Source organism: Rhineura floridana, chromosome 2, assembly GCF_030035675.1.
Source record: "Rhineura floridana isolate rRhiFlo1 chromosome 2, rRhiFlo1.hap2, whole genome shotgun sequence".
Classification (NCBI taxonomy): Eukaryota; Metazoa; Chordata; class Lepidosauria; order Squamata; family Rhineuridae; genus Rhineura; species Rhineura floridana.
Genome location: NC_084481.1, coordinates 162,783,165 through 162,803,975, shown reverse-complemented (window position 1 = coordinate 162,803,975; position 20,811 = coordinate 162,783,165). Strand labels below are relative to the sequence as shown.

At 42.2% G+C, this 20,811-nt stretch overlaps 1 protein-coding gene across 2 annotated transcripts in view; it reads left to right on the top strand.

The window, feature by feature from the left end:
- The window catches only part of LOC133377317 (cytochrome c oxidase assembly protein COX16 homolog, mitochondrial), a 66,007-nt gene extending 55,423 nt beyond the window's left edge, over positions 1-10,584 (top strand). For both annotated transcript variants that reach the window (XM_061611160.1, XM_061611161.1), the window contains one exon: positions 10,319-10,584. In XM_061611160.1, the coding sequence (XP_061467144.1) occupies positions 10,319-10,411 (93 nt within the window). In that variant the 3' untranslated portion in view covers positions 10,412-10,584. The remainder of the gene's footprint in view (positions 1-10,318) is intronic.
- The last annotated feature ends 10,227 nt before the right edge of the window (positions 10,585-20,811 follow it).

Here is a 20,811-nt window from a genome sequence, read left to right as displayed (position 1 = left end):
GATCCATGTGGCTAATTGCAAAACCATGTGATTGTCTTAGTGACACTGGCTGTTAAATCATCAGTCTCTCAAACCACTTGTAACGTTTCAAGCTTTGTAGCTCCATTTGACAGCATTAAAATACATATCCTTCCAAAGAAATATTTTTCACTTTTGGGAAGTAGATATTGTGAGGGGAGAAGAGAAATGAAATTTCCAATGATTATAGGCTCTAGGATTAGAAATTAATTTCATTTCCATCAGGCAGGATTTCCATTATCCATTCTGTGCTTGACAGTAGTCCTGTCCCAATCCCCCCCCTCCATCCCTTGTTTGGCTAGGTCCATGTCCAGGTTGCAAGGAATACCAAAGAGAGTAGAGTAGAGAGCAGTGCAGACCCAGTACTCTTGTGATCTTCATGTATGGTCTCTCATGCACATTGATAACCAGTTACTGGGAAACAAATAACAGCTGCTTGAAATTGCAGGCGGGGAGCGTGCTGTTGCACTCAGGACCTGTTTGCAGTCTTCTTATGGGCATTTAGATGGCCGCTGTGAGAACAGGTTGCTGGATTAGATGGACCTTTGGTGTGACCCAGCAGAGCTCTTATGTTCTTTTGCATTTTCTGTAGTGCAGTCTTTCATTTCTATTTCTACTATACTCTTAGGTGAAAAGAAACCCTAATCATTATGGTTGAAAGTATTTATCATGCTTTAAAATGCATTTCATTTGGGTGACAGAAAGCATCATTTTTAGTAAGTAGAATGAAAATGCTGGTCTCAGACTCAGTTCTGTTTGCCTTTTGAGAGCCTTTTGTCTTCTATGCTCCCTTGCTAGTCATTGTAACTCTGCTCTGATTTATTTATGTGAAGAAACTAACATATAATGAAGAGTCTCTCTCCTTTACACTTGACACACAACTCATCTCAGAACTGTGTGTGTACTTGGATATGCAGTATTTTCTCTCCACCAGGTTTAAGTGGCTGCTTGCAAGACAATATTTAAATTGCCAGAATTGTATTGAGCTTATGGGAAAATCAAAAGTAATAACACAAAAGTGGCATAGCAAAACATTAAATGTCCATTTAGATTATTTTTGCAAGGATTGTAACCAAATGAGGAACTGGCTAAAGAATTCTTCTGCTTTGCCTGAAAACCCATTGAGGCCAAATCCAAACATCTTTCAAAGTGAAAGGAAATTCACATTGTCCCAGTTTTGAAAGTGCCTTATTATCAATGGGGTTCAGCTAAATATATATGTGGAGAGAAAGAGAGAGAGCGTTGTAAACCCACAAGGCGTTGGGCATCTTTAATTATGAATCTGTACAGAGGGAACTTGATCTAACTGAAGACTAGTAGCTGAGGGTTTAAAAAATCTACATATAGCGCTTTTCCTCAAAAGGGACCCAAGAATACCTGCATTTCACACAACCTGGAAAATTCCAGTTTGGTAAACATGCAGATCAAGTTGCCATGATTACTAGAGAAGTCTGAAAATGGGTCATTTTGCATATAATAGTCAATACACAGAGTATGAAATTTCCCCCACGATAGATCGCAACACAGAACAGTACCATCTACTCAGAGCACTGATGGCAGCTAGAGCACCTGCGGCACTGGGGAAAGGTCTCTAGGGAACACCTGCTCCCCACAAAAGTCCTCTTTGCCACCCCCTCCACATTTTAAGTGAGCAGATTCAGGAGCCGCATGACACCATAGCTTAATTCAGGACTTGGCATTCAGAATCTATTATTGTGAATATCCTCCACTTAGAAATCTGGTTTTATTGCTATAGACTACTTTTGAGAACCATTCTGACTGAAAAAGGGTACGCTGCTCTTGTGAAATAATTAAACAAACTACCCATGAATTAGGCTCTCTTTAGCAGAGGAGAGCTTTCCAGGAGCAGCCAGGATCTATTCTTACAAAATGCCTGCTGGTCTGGTCACCTGCTTTCTTTCAGTGTATAGGTAAATGATACTTGAAGGTACTATAAAACACAGACAGATGAAATGTCTTCATTCAGTCCATCACCATTGACTGAGGAGTTGGATATGCTTTGAAAGAAAAGAGTATACCAACCTTTTTTTATAGCAGTCCTTGTTAAGGGCAGTAACAAATTCCCATCAGTTGTAAAAAGGCTTTATAGATTATGTGTATTGGACAAAGAAGATTAGAACTGTACAATAGGAAGACGTCTTGCAGTCCTGGGACTCATTCATTAAGGACATTATTGAACGTATGAACAGAAGGTCTACAAGCAGTTTACATCTTTTATGCCCAAGTTTGTATGCATGTGATGAACCTCATGCATTCTCCTTTAGTGCCATTTTTGCAGTGATGCTGACTGAGACCAGAAACAACAGTGCTTAGGACATGTTAGTAAAACTCATTGCTACTTTAAAATTGTAATAGCACTTCTAGTGAAATTTTTACTACATTTCCAAACTCCTTGGGTGAGGAGTTACAATTCTGAGTACTGTATTGCAGATGCAGCTTCAGGACAGGGAAGAGGTAGCTCTCATTCCCTCTCTTCTAACAGATGGCTTTCTTCAGTGTTGCCATTTACATAAGTTTCCAAGGCAACCTGATTGACCTAAGTTGTGTTAACCCAACTCAGCTCCTCTCTTACAAAAGTGGAGCTGTCCCAACATTATTAAGCCCTGCTTCCCTTTAATTAGAAAATGGGTTCTTTTTTTAAAAAAAATGTGAGGAGGGACATAGTCTTTGAACAATGTATTTTAGAACAGAGGTGGGGAGGCTTCAGGTTTTCAGGATCTACTTTTTTTATGCCAACTTGAACCTGATGCAAAAAAAGTACACTTAGAATTAAAGAATTCGGAGCCAGGAATTTGTTAAGAGAACCAAAACTAAACAAAGCTTACTGTCCTTCCACAGAAAACCCCACTCCTACTTACCCGTCACCCCCTGCACAAAACTTTATTCATTTAAACAGTTTAATTTGGAAGTGGAGAGAATCAAATTTTTTTCCTACTGAGAGTAAGAAATCCTTGCCAGTCTACCAGAAGTCACCCTGTGGTATACTAGTAGATCCTGATCTAACTTCTGCCACCCCACCTGTTTAGAATTTTAAAAAATATTTTCAACTTTGTATTAGTTCCATATATTTTGAGAATCAGCTTGTGCCGCTGAATCATTTCTAAGCTGTATTGTATAACATGTGTGAAGCTCTATTTATCCATCTGAAGTGCTGCTTCGGATATTGATGCTCAAGGCCTCAAGCGAGAGCTACAATTGGTGCATATATTTGTATAGTAATGACTGCACTTTCAGGTCTATCATGAATTCTATCTGTCTTGTGTTCTGGGAGTAAGCTACTTCCCCAAGTACCCCCCTCTTCAGTCTACGCACATAGTTTAAAGCATTCTGCTCGCACACATATGTTTTTATGCAGTCAGCTAGGCCTTGCGGTCTCATTTGCCTAATAAATTATTGCTGTTTCTACAAGGGCCATCGGAACGAATGGGAATATAGCTATGCTTCTGGGATGCACCTTGTAAAGCAGATTGTGAAAATACAAAGCATAGCATTTCATGCTTGGACTCTGTACTCTACATTGTTTGAAGCGTCAGGGCAGAGGTTGAAAATCCAAAAAAGCCCAAGAAAGCTCTAAGAGGCAAATGTATCCCTATCAAATAATTTGCTTTAAATAGCAGACAGAACTACATGTAGTCTTTTTTAAAAAAAACCCTCTCTCCCTCAGAGATCCAATGCTGTTCTTATGTGCCTTTAAGTCAATTATGACTTATGGCGACCCTGTGAATCAGCGTCCTCCAATAGCATCTGTTATAAAGCACCCTGTTCAGATCTTTTAAGTTCAGGTCTGTGGCTTCCTTTATGGAATCAATCCACCTCTTGTTTGGCCGTCCTCTTTTTCTACTCCCTTCTGTTTTTCCCAGCATTATTGTCTTTTCTAGTTCTCTCATAGCTGCCCTCCCCGGTCCTAGCCTTCTTCTGATTTCTTGACTATTGTCTCCATTTGGGTTAATGACTGTGCCGAGGTATTGATAATCCTTGACAAGTTCAATGTCCTCATTATCAACTTTAAAGTTACACAAATCTTCTGTTGTCATTACTTTAGTATTCTTGACGTTCAGCTGTAGTCCTGCTTTTGTGCTTTCCTCTTTAACTTTCATCAGCATTCGTTTCAAATATTACTGGTTTTTGCCAGTAGTATGGAATCATCTGCATATCTTAAATTATTGATATTTCTCCCTCCAGTTTTCACACCTCCTTCATCTTGGTCCAATCCTGCTTTCCGTATTATATGTTCTGCATATGGATTAAACAAATAGGGTGATAAAATACATCCCTGTATTTTAAAGTATACTGTATTGGAAAGTAGCATATTTATATTAAATTTTGTATCTTGCCCTTTCTGTAAGGAACTCTAGAGCAGCCATTTAGGCCTTGTACTCACTGAGTTGGTAAATCTGTGCCTGAGCTTTACCATTTCAAACTTAGGGTGAGGGATCACACAATTTGAATATCTTCTATGCAAAATTCCTTCCACAAAGAAAACTAGAATGTCAGCAAGAATGGTTCTAGTCTAGACTTACAATTCTAGCTTTCTACATGGAGAATGCAAGAGAATGTGCAGCGTAGTGACATATTGTCACACGATTTATAGTAAGACATTGGCAGAGAGGGAGAAATAGATGCCGGCTTTTGTGGTGTCTAATTCCGATCTGAAGCAATGTGGAATCCTCTGAAACAATATGGCAAATGACGCTAGAGGCTGCAGAGGAAGGGGGGAATCAGGGAAGGTAGCTTCCCCGTTTCTCTGTCAGTGGGATCCCTCCACTAGGTCAAAAGCCTTCCATGGATGGATGCAGTCTTTTTAGGTGAATGGAGTTTTTCCATCCATGGAAGTCAAAGTCTGGATACAAGCAAATGACTTATCCAAGGCCGCCCAGTGAACTTCATCAATGAGTGGTTATTTATTTTCCTACAAACAAGCCTGACACTCTGGCTTCTGTACCACACTGTCTATCTTTTGTATGTCTATGCATTATCACTAGTTGCCATTTGCTTATAACTGCAAAAATGTGTAGAGGACTTAAAATAATGTTACCCCCTTTTTCAAATTCCATTTGTGTGTTGGTCCACACTTTCTTGTCAGTTTTATGGCTGTCTCATTAGCCTCTTGGAGCAACATGCTTAAGCAGGTCCCAACATTGCACCTTGGAAATAACAACCTTAATGATGTTCTCTTGTCTTGCACCCTTGTTACAGAAGAGTTTTTCTGCTTTTGTATTAATTTTCTCATAAGAAAACTAGTCACTGGATAGCTGCAGCAATTCTAAGATATGCTATAGGCAAATAAAAGTCACATGCACATGTGTATCCATGCACACGCCCACTTTTTCAATGGGGTAGGTGACAATTTTACCTCTAAGTCATTTGCCTCTAGTCTAGGGCCTGGCTTGATTCTGTTATGGGCAATAGCGTGACTGCCTCTTCTCATTCATTCATTCTGAACTTCTAAATGTGTGAATCAACAGTTTTGCAGAAAGAAACCATAAGAAACTTGTCCCTTCTGAAGGAATGTGACATGAAAAGCATGCCTTTAACTTCCAGTAACACGGTGAAGAGGCAACAAAACCCAGTTTCACTAATGCTTGATCATAACTCAAAATGAAGGCCATGACTGTGCTCCTTCCTGGGGAAACTTGTACCTGTTTAAATGGGTCCAGTGTGATATAGAAAAATCACTGTGACAACACAGTACCTGACTCAGTCTGATGTCTATTCATTTACAAAGTGCAAAATAGCCCAGGGTCTTAGCCAAGCAGATGTTGTTTTCTACATGTTCCACATGTAGTGTACAGCAGAAGAGCAATGACTGTAGCACTAGGAGTGGTTTGCCCTAGAAGTACTCCAAACGTCATGAAAAGTTGTATTTTCTGTTACAACTATAAACTAGAACAGCTTTAACAAACATTGGACTGCTGATATTCTTGTCACATTACCCACTTTCCTCTCTGAGTTCACAGTCACATTTCTGTTGCAACACATTAAAACATTAATGGACACGTATCTCTCCACAGTGGATGGACACATATCTCTCCACAGTGGATGGACACATATCTCTCCACAGTGTCCTGTGGTCCAAAGGTGGGATCAATGGCAAGGTGCCTTTGCTAGTATACATTATGAAACGCATCCAAGTATCTGTAAGTTTGTCCTTCACTTTAGGTCCTCTGCAAGCTCTGTGATGTTGTGTAAGCTTCTCATGTAAAGCAAGCTGCCAGACTTAGGCAACCCAACCCTTTAACAAAAAGTCTGCTGTCTCCCAACAAAACCACAACCAGTTCTTTATGCCCTCATTCCCCTTTTTGTGTTTTTCCAAAAGCAGTAACAGAGCCAGTGCCAGATCCACAAGAAGTACTCTAGACTTCAAGTTAATCCAAATCCTCATAAGTGCCTTGGCACTTATGTCTCTCTGTACGTGTGTGCTGAAGTAACTCTCTTCTCCCCATTACAAAATATAATTAACTAGTGAAAAGTGCCTGGAGTTGGTTGAGAATTCTAAGAAACAAACAAAACAAAACTAAAAAACACACGCACAGTGCAGTTTTGACATCAATGGTTTAAATCAGTGCAGTTTTGAAAGGTTCAGTCCAGAATCTTGATTCAAAATGGTGTCCAATTCTATCCAAACATAGACAGAAACCTGCTCCTTCATCTCAGGAACCATCTTGCAAAATTTGGTGTTGATATGTAAGAGGGTCCAAATGCACAGAGACCAGACAAAGACAAGCAACTTTCCAAAATATGGAGTAGATCATTCCCAATCTTTTATTCTTACCATGGAATGTTTTATCAGAAGGGCTCTAGAATGGTCAGCTGTTCACTTCTGCAATTGCCAAAGTTAGCAGGAGCAAAAAAAAGCTGCCCCCTCTAGCTTCTTGACAAAGTTTCTTAGTAAGAGTCTTATTTAATAATGGACTAGAGCCGAATATGCTCCAGTAAAGTTTCGGTAAATTGAATTGTCTAATGCAAATAAATAAATCTTAATATTGGGCATTGAAATAGTACTCCCTGAGAGGTGACACACATCCTTTTAGCTCCTAATGTTGCTAGTGTTTTGGTTTGGCATAATGTAGATAGAAACTTGTTGGGTTTGTTTCTTGATTTAAAGAAACCCAACTAGAACAATTACTTTTAAATAATTGATTAAATCTACATAAATTTGCAAAGGAATTAAAAGCAAACTTTTATTTTTAGATTATGTATTTTCATATTTCACTAGGCACCATCTTACAAGAGGCATTCCCCTTTTCCCCATGTGTGAGAGAAGGGAATACCTCTTTTTAAGATTGTCTCTCCCGCTTGTACTGTTTTAAGTACTTGTGTTAAAAAATAAAACTTATTAAAAATCTGCCTTTGAAATCAATCTGATTCTTTGGGTAAACTTTGCAACTCCACTTTTTAGGGGACTGGCATGATGACAAAAAAAAATCACTTGGAGTACTAGTACATGCCCAGCTAAAACAAGGAGTTGGAGTCTTATTTTATGTGGTTTCTATACAGTGCACATTATCCATGCATAGTTGACACACAGAAGAAATTGCACTGGTTGAATGGCTGCATCATTATTAAAACAACAAGAGCCTTGACCTGTAAGGTATCCACCTACACAAAGGAGGAGAGAGACTGTAAGGCATGGACAATTTACATTTCCAAAGATATTAAACTTTCTGTCTCTGGCCCAGCGACACAAGGCAAGAAATAGCAACTCTTTCTTGTTTGCTTTCCCTCTTTAGTTCTTTCTTTAAAAAAAAAAGAAGATGAAAAATTGAATTGGTAATAGAAACAACAACCCCTTTTTGCTTGGGGAGTATAAAATACCTAAATCAGACAAAAGGTGACTTGAGGTACTAACTTAAAAGGAACCATGGGGCCCTTCTTAAACAGAATAGATTGGCTCCAAAAGGCATTTTATAGATAGAATGGGAGGTTGATTGTGTTGGTCCCAGTTCATATTTCCTTTGGATTTTATTTGTTGCATTTAAAACCCACTGTTGTGTTCGTCTAGGCTCTCTTCTGTGTGGTTATATTGAAATATCTGGTGGCTTATAGAAATTTCAACAATGAATGTTAAACGAGTAGGTCATATCTTGCCAAATCATGCATCTTTGAATGTTTTAACCTACTGCAATGTCAGAATGCTATACAGTATTTTGGGTTCCATTACTGTGGAGATCTTGAGGGGAGGAACCTCAGGTCCAGGGGCCAAATGCAACCTTCCAGTCCTCTCTGTCTGGCCCTTCAGACTCTCACCAGGTCAAGCACCCCTCAGTGGCCCTTCTTCGCACCTTCCTTGAGTGTTTTTGCCTGGCCGTAAAGTGCCCTTGAATTCTGATAATGCCTCTTGCTGGCCTGGATGGAGGATAAAAAACATGTGAGTGTGTATAGAAACTAGACTACTTTACAAAGATAATATTTACATCCATTGTTTGGCCCACTTTTGCCTCCCCTACCCCACTGGCCTGTGGCCCCCAATAGGTTGCGCAGAAGGGAATGCGGCCCTTGGGATGAAAAATGTTCCCCACCCATGTTGTACATCTTCTGACCCCAACCCAATTATTACTATTGCTTTTTAATAAGTGGGCAAGTTATACACTCGTTTCCTTATTTCGTGACTTGAAAAATGTTTCAGAAAAATGTTTCAGTATCAAATATGGTAAATAAAAGAATTTATGATTAATCCATCCCAGAGGGAGGAATACTCTTTGGGTTGGTCATTGGCCAGGAAAGTACTACTTGCTCAGAGCAACTGGAGCAGTTTTATATAGGCTTCTCTGCACTGCTTCAGTCTTCCTTCCCTCCTTGTTCCTGGGCTTGGAACATCTCCCTAAATATATATTTTTGGTAGATTTCAGTAGTTTGCCATCTCTCCATAACAACATGCAGGCAAACAAAACACATTTTCTGTTCCATTTTGACTGCATCTGAACTCCTTAAGTTTGAATGGGCAAAAATAAATGTAGTTAGAACAACAGCGGTGGTTGTGGGTAGAAATTTTTTTAAATGATATGGGGGATGGGGAGTCATAGCCTTTCCTGTGTTTATGGTCCTTCCCTGATCATCTTCAGAAGTATGTGTGGAGAGAGGCCTGAGCTGGTCACAGAACTGTTCCACACTGTAGCTGTGCACAGGGATGCCTAGTGTGACATGCCAGACTATGGTGCAACAAAGGGTTGATCATGCCATTGATCCAACTGTGCCAAATGCTCACAGGCCTGGGGAGCACCCCTATCCTAGGCCTGACCTTGCATACTTAAAGGCCTGCCCGCTCAGTTGGGACAACAATTTCATAGGCATGTAGTAAATTCTGTGTCCATTTTGTAAATAATTCATTCTTAATCAGAACTCAGGGTTCCATCCCAGATTCCAGCTGGAGTAGAATCCACTACCTTCACCAGTACTAGCCTGTTTAACATTGAATCTGTGGATTTGAATCTTTCACTCCTTATTTGGGAGATGTTTTCTTCCTTCCCTGCACCCATCCTATGCTCAGAATAAATTGCACAATGTTGTATCGCTGTCTAAGAATACTTTTGCTCTCTACCCCTTGGTTCTGGAAAGGGTGGGTGAGGGGCAGAATTTGGCTGTGCTACCCACAGTATATGGTGCTATGTGCTAAAGCTGTGACCTACATTCCCTTAAGTTTTGCATTCTCAGCACTAGTTTTGATAAACTAGTAAGTATAAAAAATATGACAGTAAAAAATACTCAGCATAGGTTTGAGTTGGGAATTTTGGTGGTGGTGACTTCAGAATCACAGTATGATTTTTCAGTTGGCCTCATGTACTTCTGTATACATGCAGTCACACACTTCTCTCTCCCTCCTCCAAACATACCAGTTTTGTAGGAAGCTGCCGAGATAACTGTTCAGAGCCACTTCAGAGGAGAAGCTGTTCCAGGAACAGGATGAGAGGTGTTTCTTCTTATTTCCCATGCAAAGTCCACCTTCCCCTGAAGATGAGAGAGACTGAAGCCAAAAGCAGGATACAGCAAAATGTAATAGAGGTGTGAGGGAGTTGCAAAGAGTCAGATGGAAATAAGGTTCCTATCTTGCCTGAGAGAGTCTGAGAGTCCTTTTCTTTTGCCACAGAGGAATAGTGTTGGCCATGCTGAATGATGGCTTCATTTGTGTTTACCTAGATATTTCCTTAATTGTTTCCTCTACAGATCTTAGTTGTTACGGGTTCTAAAGGAGATGCTGTAATTCAGTAAGAGAAACTGAGGATGTCTAGAATGTTTTCCAACATATAGATTAGTTTGTTTTTGTTGTTGTTTGTCCCTACAGAAAATGAAAAATTCCAACTTTGAAGACTGGAAGAATATCAGAGGGCCCCGTCCATGGGAAGATTCTAAGCCTCTTCAAGAGCAGCCGCGGTAGCGCCAGCAAAGTCTTAGTTGAAGGCCAGCCTGTCTTCATTCACTTGGTGTGCCCTTGAACTGTTTCTTTCCAGTGGATGGGTGAACCAGTAGTTAACCCCAGCAAGGAACAAACTGTTTTGATCTGATAGCATGCCTAAGCAGAAGCCTTGTAAATAAAGTTCTTGAAATGTGTTTCTCAGTAATAATCAATATGCTATCCCACCGGTTGTCAACTTTTTGGGCCCATGGGCACACTTGCAAACCAAAGAAACTTGTTGGCACCATAAACACATTGACACCACCACATGTTCTGTTAGTTACAGTAGAATGCTTCTTTCAAGTCTAAGTTCAGTGGGGCAAGGGGCGAGGAGAGGACCCTATGGGTGCCAGGCAAGGCCTCTGTGAGTGCATGTTTGTCATAAGAACATAAGAAGAGCCTTCCAGATCAGACAAATGGCCCATCTAGTCCAGCATCTTCTCCCAGTGGCCAACCAGATGCCTATGGGAATCCCGCAGTGCTTTTGGAAGTTGCTTTCTACTGAGTCAGACGATTGTCTACACTGATTGGCAGTGGCTATGCAAGATTTCAGACGGGTGTCCCCCAGCCCTACTTGGAGATGCCAGGGATTAAACCCGGAACCTTCTGCACGCAAGGCAGATGCTCTGCCACTGAACCGTGGCCCTTGTGAGCTGCAGCACTTTTGGACAGTATTTTATTATCATGCCCCCTCTATGTCTGTTTGGATTTAGGGAGACTGGGATTGGCTGCTTTCCAAAAGTGGTCCTCTGTTCAGTCATGTACATGTTCTCTATACATTAATATTTGGAATGTATTTATTTTGAAGGTATTTATATCCTACTGCACATGAATACAAATCAAGTTGGCAAACAAAACAAAAACTAAAACTTCCTGGCACATTCCAGTTCAGGAGGAAAAGTGAAGGCTACCATGGAGCTGTTCCTTCCCTCAGAAGTTTAGAAGCAGGTTTTTGGTTTTGCTGCCATAGGGAAGAGGCAGCTGTCCCAGAATCCAAACAGCATTTCCCGGTTGGGCTACAAGGCTTCTGTTCTGGTTTCTGTAAAATTACAGCTAAACTTTACATTTTATCATCATTTGCTATAAAGTGGTTCCAGTCCCCTGATGTGTGGGGTTCCCTTTACATGCACACAACGGTGTGGGAGGGTTTTTTCTTTTTCATATTGATATGCCATGCATTTCCAATATGTGGAACAGCAGGACCAATTGGATGCCTTTTCCCTGGCCTATTGGCACCTTCCCTCTCTACAGAATGATTGCGTCCTGCTCTTACGATTGTAGTATTCCCGCGCACGCACGCACGCTGACTTGGTATGTGTGTGAATGGAGTCCTGAGTTGAAATAGTATCTTTGGCTGTTGCTCCAAGTGTCTCACTTTCTGGTATCTGATTATAGGTTATAATCAGCCCTGGGTTCAGTGAAGCTAAGCCATCAGCCCTTGGGAGCAAGTCACATTAAACAAGTGAAACATTGAGAGACAAACATAGGGTTCAAGCAACTTTGTAAGATCAACTGTAAGATCTTCCCATCATTAATCATTAATTCATGCCACACTTGTCAATACATTTCCCCATCACTTTCCAAACTGCAAAATGTCTGATTCTTTAAAAAAGTGAATTCATTGCATTAGAGTAGCGTTTCCCAACCTTTGGGTCCCCAGATGTTGTTGGACTACCTATCCCATCAGCTCCAGCCAACTTGGCCAATGGTCAGGAATTATGGGAACTGCAGTCCAGCAACACCTGGGGACCCAAAGGCTGGGAAAGGCTGCATTAGGGCAACAGAGCACTTGAATCCACTTTAAATGTAGAAACCTTAATTTATAGTATGTGCTTAAATCTCTCCCACAAAATACTGGTAGTCTAGAGGCACCCATGAATAGGACTGGGCTGCAGTGCAGTACATCACATTTCCCGAGATTAAGCCTCACTGAACACAGTGAGACTTCTGAGTAAAGATGCGAAGACTTGGGCTGCATATTGAAATAAACTGGATGAGAAATTGTCCCCCACTTTCCTTAGTGGCTGTTACTCTTGGTGGTGTTGCATTACGTGATCACAGAGGATTTTACATTACACAATGCACGTCTTCAGGCACGGAAGGGGTGTTTCCTCCAGTGTTTCATTAGAGATTCATATGGATCATTGCTTGGAAGCTTACATACCAATTTGAGTAAATTTCATCCTATGCATGAAGCATTTCCTAGGAAGAATGTTTTAATTACAAATGCAATCTGAAATTTAAGGGTTTAAAACCCTGTTGGCTGCTTTGCCTTGGGCCTTTGAGAACTCTAGCTTGGCAGAGCATAACACATAATTACGGTGAGCCAAGGGACTAAAGAGACTCCCTTCATCTTAGCAACAGAAGAAAATCTTGTGAGCATTAATAGAAAATGTTCCCTTTTAAAGACACTTTTTTTAAAAAAGACTGTCTCTGTCAGTGTGACTCTCTGGAAGCACACCACTTAGAATCTCTGGGGATTTCTTTGTTATTATCCTAGAGATATCTCCTAGCATAAGCCTGAGAGGAAATCCATAGGGACCTTTAGCTACTGAACTACAAATGTTGATATTGTTCAGACTTACATTGTGGAAGACCTCTTGCCTTGCTTCTGTCATTCTCAGGAATCCAATCCATCTAGCACCTCGTAAACCTAAACCTGTGGCCCTCCAGATGTTGCTGGACTACAACTCCCATCCCTAAGCATTAGCCATGCCTGCTGGGATTAATGGGAGTTACAGTACAATAAAATAAAATGTAGAGGACCACAGATTCCCCACTACTCTCCTAAAGAGAAGGCCCCTATTTGGCAGGGTGATAAGGCTTGCTTCAGGAGGGTTGATGCAATTGTATTACAACTTTAACAGATTGCTAGATCCAGGATCTTTACTAAAACAGGCAGTGGTTGTCTTCCCTTGTAAAGAAAATTAAAGCTAATGGGAGAGGGGGAGGAAGAAAAAAGATAACGGAATGAAATGTCAGATTTCTTCAGAGGTTCAGGATGTTTACAGATTCACTGTCGGGACCAACTGCACATCATGTTTCCTGAACAACAGCATTTATTTATTTATTTATTTATTTATTTTATTAGATTTATATACTGCCCGACTAGCATTAGCTCTCTGGGCGGTGAACAACAGAATATAAAAATACAAAACATCTCAGATCTCATAATAAATACAGCATAAACATATATAAAACAAGAAATCAAAAACAATTACAACAAAATTTAAAACTAAAACGAGTTAGATATTAAAACGCCATAGCAAAGAGGCAAGTCTTAACCTGGCACCGAAAGGAGAGCAATGTCGGCGCCATATGCACCTCTTCGGGGAGACTGTTCCACAGTTTGGGGGCCACCACTGAGAAGGCCCTAGATCTTGTCACCGTCCTCCGAGCCTCCCTATGAGACGGAACTCGGAGGAGGGCCTTCGATGTGGAGCGTAGTGTACGAGCAGGTTCATATCGGGAGAGGCATTCCGATAGGTATTGTGGTCCCGTGCTGTATAGGGCTTTATAGGTCAAAACCAACACTTTGAATCTAGCCCGGAAGCATATTGGCAGCCAGTGCAAGCGAGCCAGAACAGGTGTTATGTGTTCCGACCGCCTGGTCCCCGTTATTAATCTGGCCGCCGCATTTTGGACAAGCTGTAGTTTCTGAACTGTCTTCAAAGGCAGCCCTACGTAGAGCGCATTGCAGTAGTCCAGTCGTGAGGTTACCAGAGCATGTACGACTGATGTTAGGTCCTCCCTGCTCAGATAGGGACGTAGCTGGGCTACCAGCCGAAGCTGGTAGAAAGCATTCCGTGCCACCGATGCCACTTGGGCCTCAAGTGACAGGGAAGGATCTAAAAGAACCCCCAGACTACGAACCCGGTCCTTTAGGGGGAGTGTAACCCCATCCAGGACAGGGTGTATATCCACCATCCAATCCGGGAAACCGTTCACCAGCAGTATCTCAGTCTTGTCTGGATTGAGCCTCAGTTTGTTAGCTCTCATCCAATCCATTATCGCAGTCAGGCAATGGTTCAGCACATCGACAGCCTCACCTGAGGAGGATGAGGAGAAATAGAGCTGCGTGTCATCAGCGTACTGGTGGCAACGCACTCCATAACTTCTGATGTCCGCACTCAACGGCTTCATATAGATGTTGAAAAGCATGGGAGACAGAACCGAACCCTGCGGGACTCCACATTGCAGAGCCCACAGTGTCGAGCAATGTTCCCCAAGCACAACCCTCTGGAGACGACCCGCTAAGTAGGAGCGGAACCACTGCCAAACAGTACTCCCAACTCCGCAAGCCTCTCCAGAAGGATACCAAGGTCGATGGTATCAAAAGCCGCTGAGAGATCAAGGAGGATCAACAGAGTTACACTCCCTCCGTCCCTCTCCCGACATAGGTCATCATACAGGGCGACCAAGGCTGTCTCAGTGCCGAAACCGGGCCGAAACCCCGATTGAAACGGATCTAGATAATCAGTTTCATCCAATAGCGCCTGGAGCTGGCCAGCAACCACTCGTTCCAAGATCTTGCCCAGGAATGGAACATTTGCTACTGGTCTATAGCTGTTGAAATTTTCTGGGTCCATGGAAGGTTGTTTCAGGAGTGGTCTTACTGCTGCCTTCTTCAGACAGCCCGGGACCACTCCCTCTCGTAAAGAGGCATTTATCACTTCCATGGCCCAACCAGATGTTCCATCCCTGCTAGCTTTTATTAGCCAAGAGGGGCAAGGATCTAGTACCGATGTGGTTGCACATACCTGTCCAAGCGCCTTGTCCACATCCTCGAGCTGAACCAATTGAAACTCATCCAGTAAAACATGACAAGACTGCGCTCCGGACGCCTCACTCGAATCATCTGCTACAAACTGGGAGTCTAAGTCCCGGCGGATGCATAAGATCTTATTCTGGAAGTGTCCAGCAAACTCATTGCAGCAGACCATCGATGACCCTACCGTGTCCTGAGGGCAAGTATAGAGTAACTGTCGGACAACTCTGAAAAGCTCCACTGGGCGGGAAAGAGATGCCTTAATAGTGGCAGCGAAATATTGTTTTTTCGCCACCCTCACCGCTTCCAAATACTGCTTAGTGGAAACACTTACCAGCACATGATTGCATCCATCGGGAGTTCGTCTCCACTTCCACTCAAGCCATCTCCTATCCTGTTTCATCACTCTCAGCTCAGGGGTATACCACGGAGCTGTATGAGCTCTACACAGGAGAGGGCGCACAGGAGCGATCGTATCAACAGCCCGAGTCATCTCCGCATTCCACAGTTCAACCAGGGCTTCGATAGGAGCGCCAGTCTTATCAGCCGGAAAATCCCCCAGAGCCCTTTGAAAACCTTCAGGATTCATTAGTCTCTGGGGGCGGACCATTTTAATAGGTCCCCCACCCTTGCAGAGGGGAAAAGCCACTGTAAGTCTAAACTTCAGCAAGCGGTGATCTGTCCATGACAATGGGAGAGATGTAAAACTTCCCACATCCAGATCACCATCCCCATGTCCAGTTGCAAAGACAAGATCTAGAGTATGCCCCGACACATGTGTTGGGCCGCTGATATATTGAGACAGCCCCATTCTCAGCAAACTTGTACAGGATCCCACTTCTTACCTCCCAGATTAAAAAGCAGAGAAATTCACTAACAGGCAAAAAACCTTAAGGTTTAAGAGGGCCGCGTCGTCAGACAACACTAAAGATGGTTGGAGTCTGTCAGGTGTATCAGCTGTGTCAGCTAACCTCTTCGGCACAGTGCCATCATCAGGAACCAGGCTCCCCCAAAAGTTACTCGTGTCTCTCTTGATCCGAAAAGTGAAGCCGGAGACACCCAAGATGCCCGGCAACGGCAGCGACAAAGAAGCGCAAGCTGCAACGCAAAGCTGGAACAGCGGCAAGAGAACACGAATCCACAGCGACGAAGCACAAGGCCACAGCGACGGCGACTGGAACAAGCTCCGAAGGGAAAGCAAAACACAGCAGCAGCCAAACGGAACAGACCACATGCCCAGCTGCACGACAGCGACGAAAGAAGCACAGACCCCAGCGGGGAGCAGCATCGAAAAGAAAAACAACGGCAGCGACGGAGCGCCGATGGAGAGCGCACACGTCGCCCAAAGAGGCATAGACCACAGCACCAGCGGCAGCAAAACGACTCCAGCCACCAACAGCATGTTCCTGTGCATGTCTCCGTATTGTTTCAGTGCATTTCAGGGCCGGCGCCTCATCAACTAGGGTTACCACATGCAAATATAAAAGGGGAAAAGCTGAAGCTCCTGCAGCTTCCTTCCAATTTGGGAAGGAATGTTTCTTTAGCTGCAAGTGCACTAAGGTTTACAGCAGCCTTTTGGCAACCTGGTACCCTCCAGATATCTGATGGGAGTGATAATTCAAAACATCTGGAGAGTGTCAGGTTGGCAAAAGCTGGCTTACAGGGAATTGTAATGTGAAGAGCAGTCTTGACTTGGAAGCTATTGCTAGGCAATCACTCGCTGAACCCTCTCTCTTCTATTCACCCATAATGGACATTTTCCAGAAATTTCACCAGAGAGGTGTGAGAGAAAAAAGGATCTTTTTACCAAAATTCAATATTTTGTATAATCTTCAGAAATCACTTTGATTATCTTCATTTACTTACTTATTTTATTTCTTATCCTGCCCAATTTTCCAAGGAAATGTAAAGCAGCTTAATAAATCAAATAATAAATCATTAGAAAACAAACCTCAAATCATATCCAATTACACAATCAAAATATTAGCATAACACATATCAGAATGAATGCTAATTGGTTGTATTGCCATCCTGCAATCAAAACAGAACATATGAACAATAAAATCCAGATGCAGTCTAACTTCTGTGTAAGCTTTATGCAAGGAAATTAAGGTGATTGCTCAATAAACAGTTCATCTGGAGGAGTTCCAATTAGTCACCAAAGCGCTTTTTAAAGAGTCACACCTTCATCAACCACCTAAAGCAGTAGAATGATAGGGCGTAATGCACCTTGCTTTGCAAGGCATTAAATCTGTTAAAACATGAAATTACCTGTTCCCCTAAGCCAGAGGTGGGGGACCTGTGGCCCTGCCCACCAGATGTTGTTAAATTACAATTCCTATCAACTCCAGCCAACATAGCCAATGGTCAGGAATGCTGGGAGTTGTAGTCCAACTTCATATGGAGACCACAGTTTCCCTACTTCTGCCCTAAGTCTTTGCCCTTTCTCTTGCAACTGAACACCAGCAGAAATGGAAGGGACTTCAGAATTTAACATGTTTAAGGACTCTTAGAAAGGAGTTAGAAGTAGTGTTGCCAGGTCATAAGCATCCCAAACCTGAGATTTCAGGGGTGGGCCCTAGTGATGTCATTAAGCATGATACATTAAGCATCAACCACAGTTACTTGGAGTATACTATTAAAACAAAACAATCTCTGGTTGGAAATTAAGATAGGAATCTTAGCTAAAAGATGGTGTTTCCAGGTCCAGCTAAAATGATGGAATAATTCCTTCTCACTTTCTTAGGGAGCTTGGGTAGGGAATATTTAATCTAGCCTACTTGCTTCTGGCAAGAAAGGTTTAAATGCCCTCAGGCCAGGTCAGTCACCAGAAGGCCACTGTAGGAAGACAGGAGCCTAGTGTTGTGGAGATGTGAGATGGGAGCACTCAGGAGTACAGATGGATGCCCCTGAAGGCAGCAATTCTAAACACACTAAGTGACTAACCCCATAGAACTCAACAGGACTTACTTCTGAGTAGATATGGTTAGGATTGTGCTGTTGGTAAGGCTTGACTAAGAATCCTCTGCAAAGATATCCATATCAAAGCAGGGTTGGCAACCCCCAACCTGGGATGCCCTGCCCCTGCCTTTTAACATGGCTGCTCCAAACTTCTTTACAGAATTGACCCTTCACTGTAGAGAGGGTTTTTTATTATTGTTGTTTATTTCTACCCCGCCTTTTGCCCAAAAGGTCCTCAAGGCGGCTTACAAAAAACACAAATATAAAAATACATCAATAAAACAATACAATTTACAATAAGCAATACATAAATAAATAAATGTGGGTGAGAAGGATGGGCACAGGAGAAGTCCAAAGGAATGGATCTTGAGGAGAAAGACCTGGAGGAGAGATCCTTTCTCCATGACGACTGAGATGATGAATTAGCGACGCCATGCTACTCAAAGTGGATTTTAGTCCAGCCACCACAGACTGCCCCAACCCAGAGGTTTGAGAAATGAGTAAGAGTAAGAAGATTCTCTACCATTTTCTGCCTACCCTGTTGGCTGCTATAAACTCACTATGACAGCCAACCCAATTCCAGTGAGTAATAATTGACACAGAGTAATAATTGACAGTAATAATTGACATAATTGTTTGGTCTACCTTCATGGGCAGTAGCTTGGGAACAACAACAATTGCAGCCACACTTCGCAGTATGTGAATTCTCTTTGACCACTATTGGGCAAGAAACAATCCATCCTGCAACCAACAAGGTGCATCATCAGTGGGTTTAAGGGGGTTGAGCTGAGCACATGGAACCACTGTTGTTACTTCTATAGATGTAAGGGAGTGAGGTTAAAGGTAAATGAATCCAAGATGGGTGGGAGTTTCTTAAAAAAGGAAATTCTAAAGGCACAATGACAAATAATTCCAACAAGGAAAAAAGGAGGAAGATGCAGAGGAAGCCAATGTGGTTTCACAGAAAGCTTAGAGATGACCTGAAAACAAAAAAGGACACATACAGGAAGTGGAAGAAAGGCCACAAAGGAAGAGTACAGACAGGTAGTATGGAATTGCAGAGATGGTGTCAGGAAGGCTAAAGTTGAGAATGAGCTGAGGTTAACCAGAGATGCCAAAAGCAACAAAAAAGCTTTTTTCAGGTACATCCATAGAGGGAAAAAAGGTGGTACAGCTACTGAATGAAGATGACAAAATGCTAACAGAAGACAAAAAAAAGGCAGAAGTGCTGAATTCCTACTTTAGCTCAGTCTTCTCCCAAAAGAGGGTCTATGACCCTCCTGGGAAACAGAATTGTACTCAAAGAGTGCTTATCAATTATTCCTTCTCAAACTGTGTGGAAGTAACGAGTGGGGTACCACAGGGCTTGGTCCTGGGCCCAGTGCTCTTCCACATTTTTATTAATGACTTGGATGAGGAGGTGCAAGGCATGCTTATCAAATCTGCAGGTGATATGAAATTGGAAGGGACAGCTAATACTGTGGAGGACAGAAACAAAATTCAAAGGGATCTTGATAGGCTGGAGTTTTGGGCTGAAAACTACAGAATGAAATTCTACAGGGCAAATTTGGTTCTACACCCTGGAAAAAGAAACCAAATGCACAGTTATAAGATGGGGGATACTTACTCAGCAATACTACATGCGAATAGTATCTTGGGATTGTTGTTGATCACAAGCTGAATATGAGTGAACAGTGTTATGTGGCTGCAAAAAAGGCAAATGTTATTTTAGGCTGCATTAACAGAAGTATAATTTCCAAATCATGTGATGCATTGGTTCCCCTCTATTCAACACTGGTTAGGCCTCATCTTGAGTACTGCATCCAGTTCTGGACACCACACTTAAAAAGGATGCAGACAAATTGGAACTGGTTCAGAGGAGGGCAACAAGGATGATCAGGGGACTGGAAACAAAGCTCTATGAGGAGAGACTGAAAGAACCGGGCATGTTTAGCCTGGAGAAGACTGAGGGGAGATATGATAGCACTCTTCAAGTACTTGAAAGGTTGCCACACAGAGGAGGGCCGGGATCTCTTCTCGATCGTCTGAACATCAGGAAAACCTTCCTAACTGTTAGAGCAGTACAACAACAGAACCAATTACTTAGGGAGGTGATGGACTCTCCAACACTGGAGGCATTCAAGGGACAGTGGACAGGCACTTGTCGGGTATGCTTTAAGTTGGATTCCTGCATTGAGCAGGAGGTTGGACTTGATGGCCTTATAGTCCCCTTCCAATTCTACAATTCTATGAAATCTTTTGACTATGGTACAATAGATCATAATTCAATTACTAATTAACCTTTTGGAGAAAAGAACCCTTTGTTAATAAAATGTTTCCATGCTCATTCAGTTAACAGTAGAAATGGGCAAATCTGTCAATTTCAAGTTCTCCCAGTTACTCATTTTTCCAAATTTATATTCAGGTCTCCACATTTTCACATCAGTTTGTGATTTTTTTTAAGTCCTCATGAAAATTCATCAACATTTTATTTCTCCGAATGTACACAATTGTACACAATTTTGCCTAATATACATTTTTGCAGAGCAATTTCCCCCAATACAATGCATTTCTGTGTGCTATTTTCACTAATATAATGAATTTGTGTGTGCTGTTTTCACTAATATATGCATTTTAATGCACATTTCCCCCC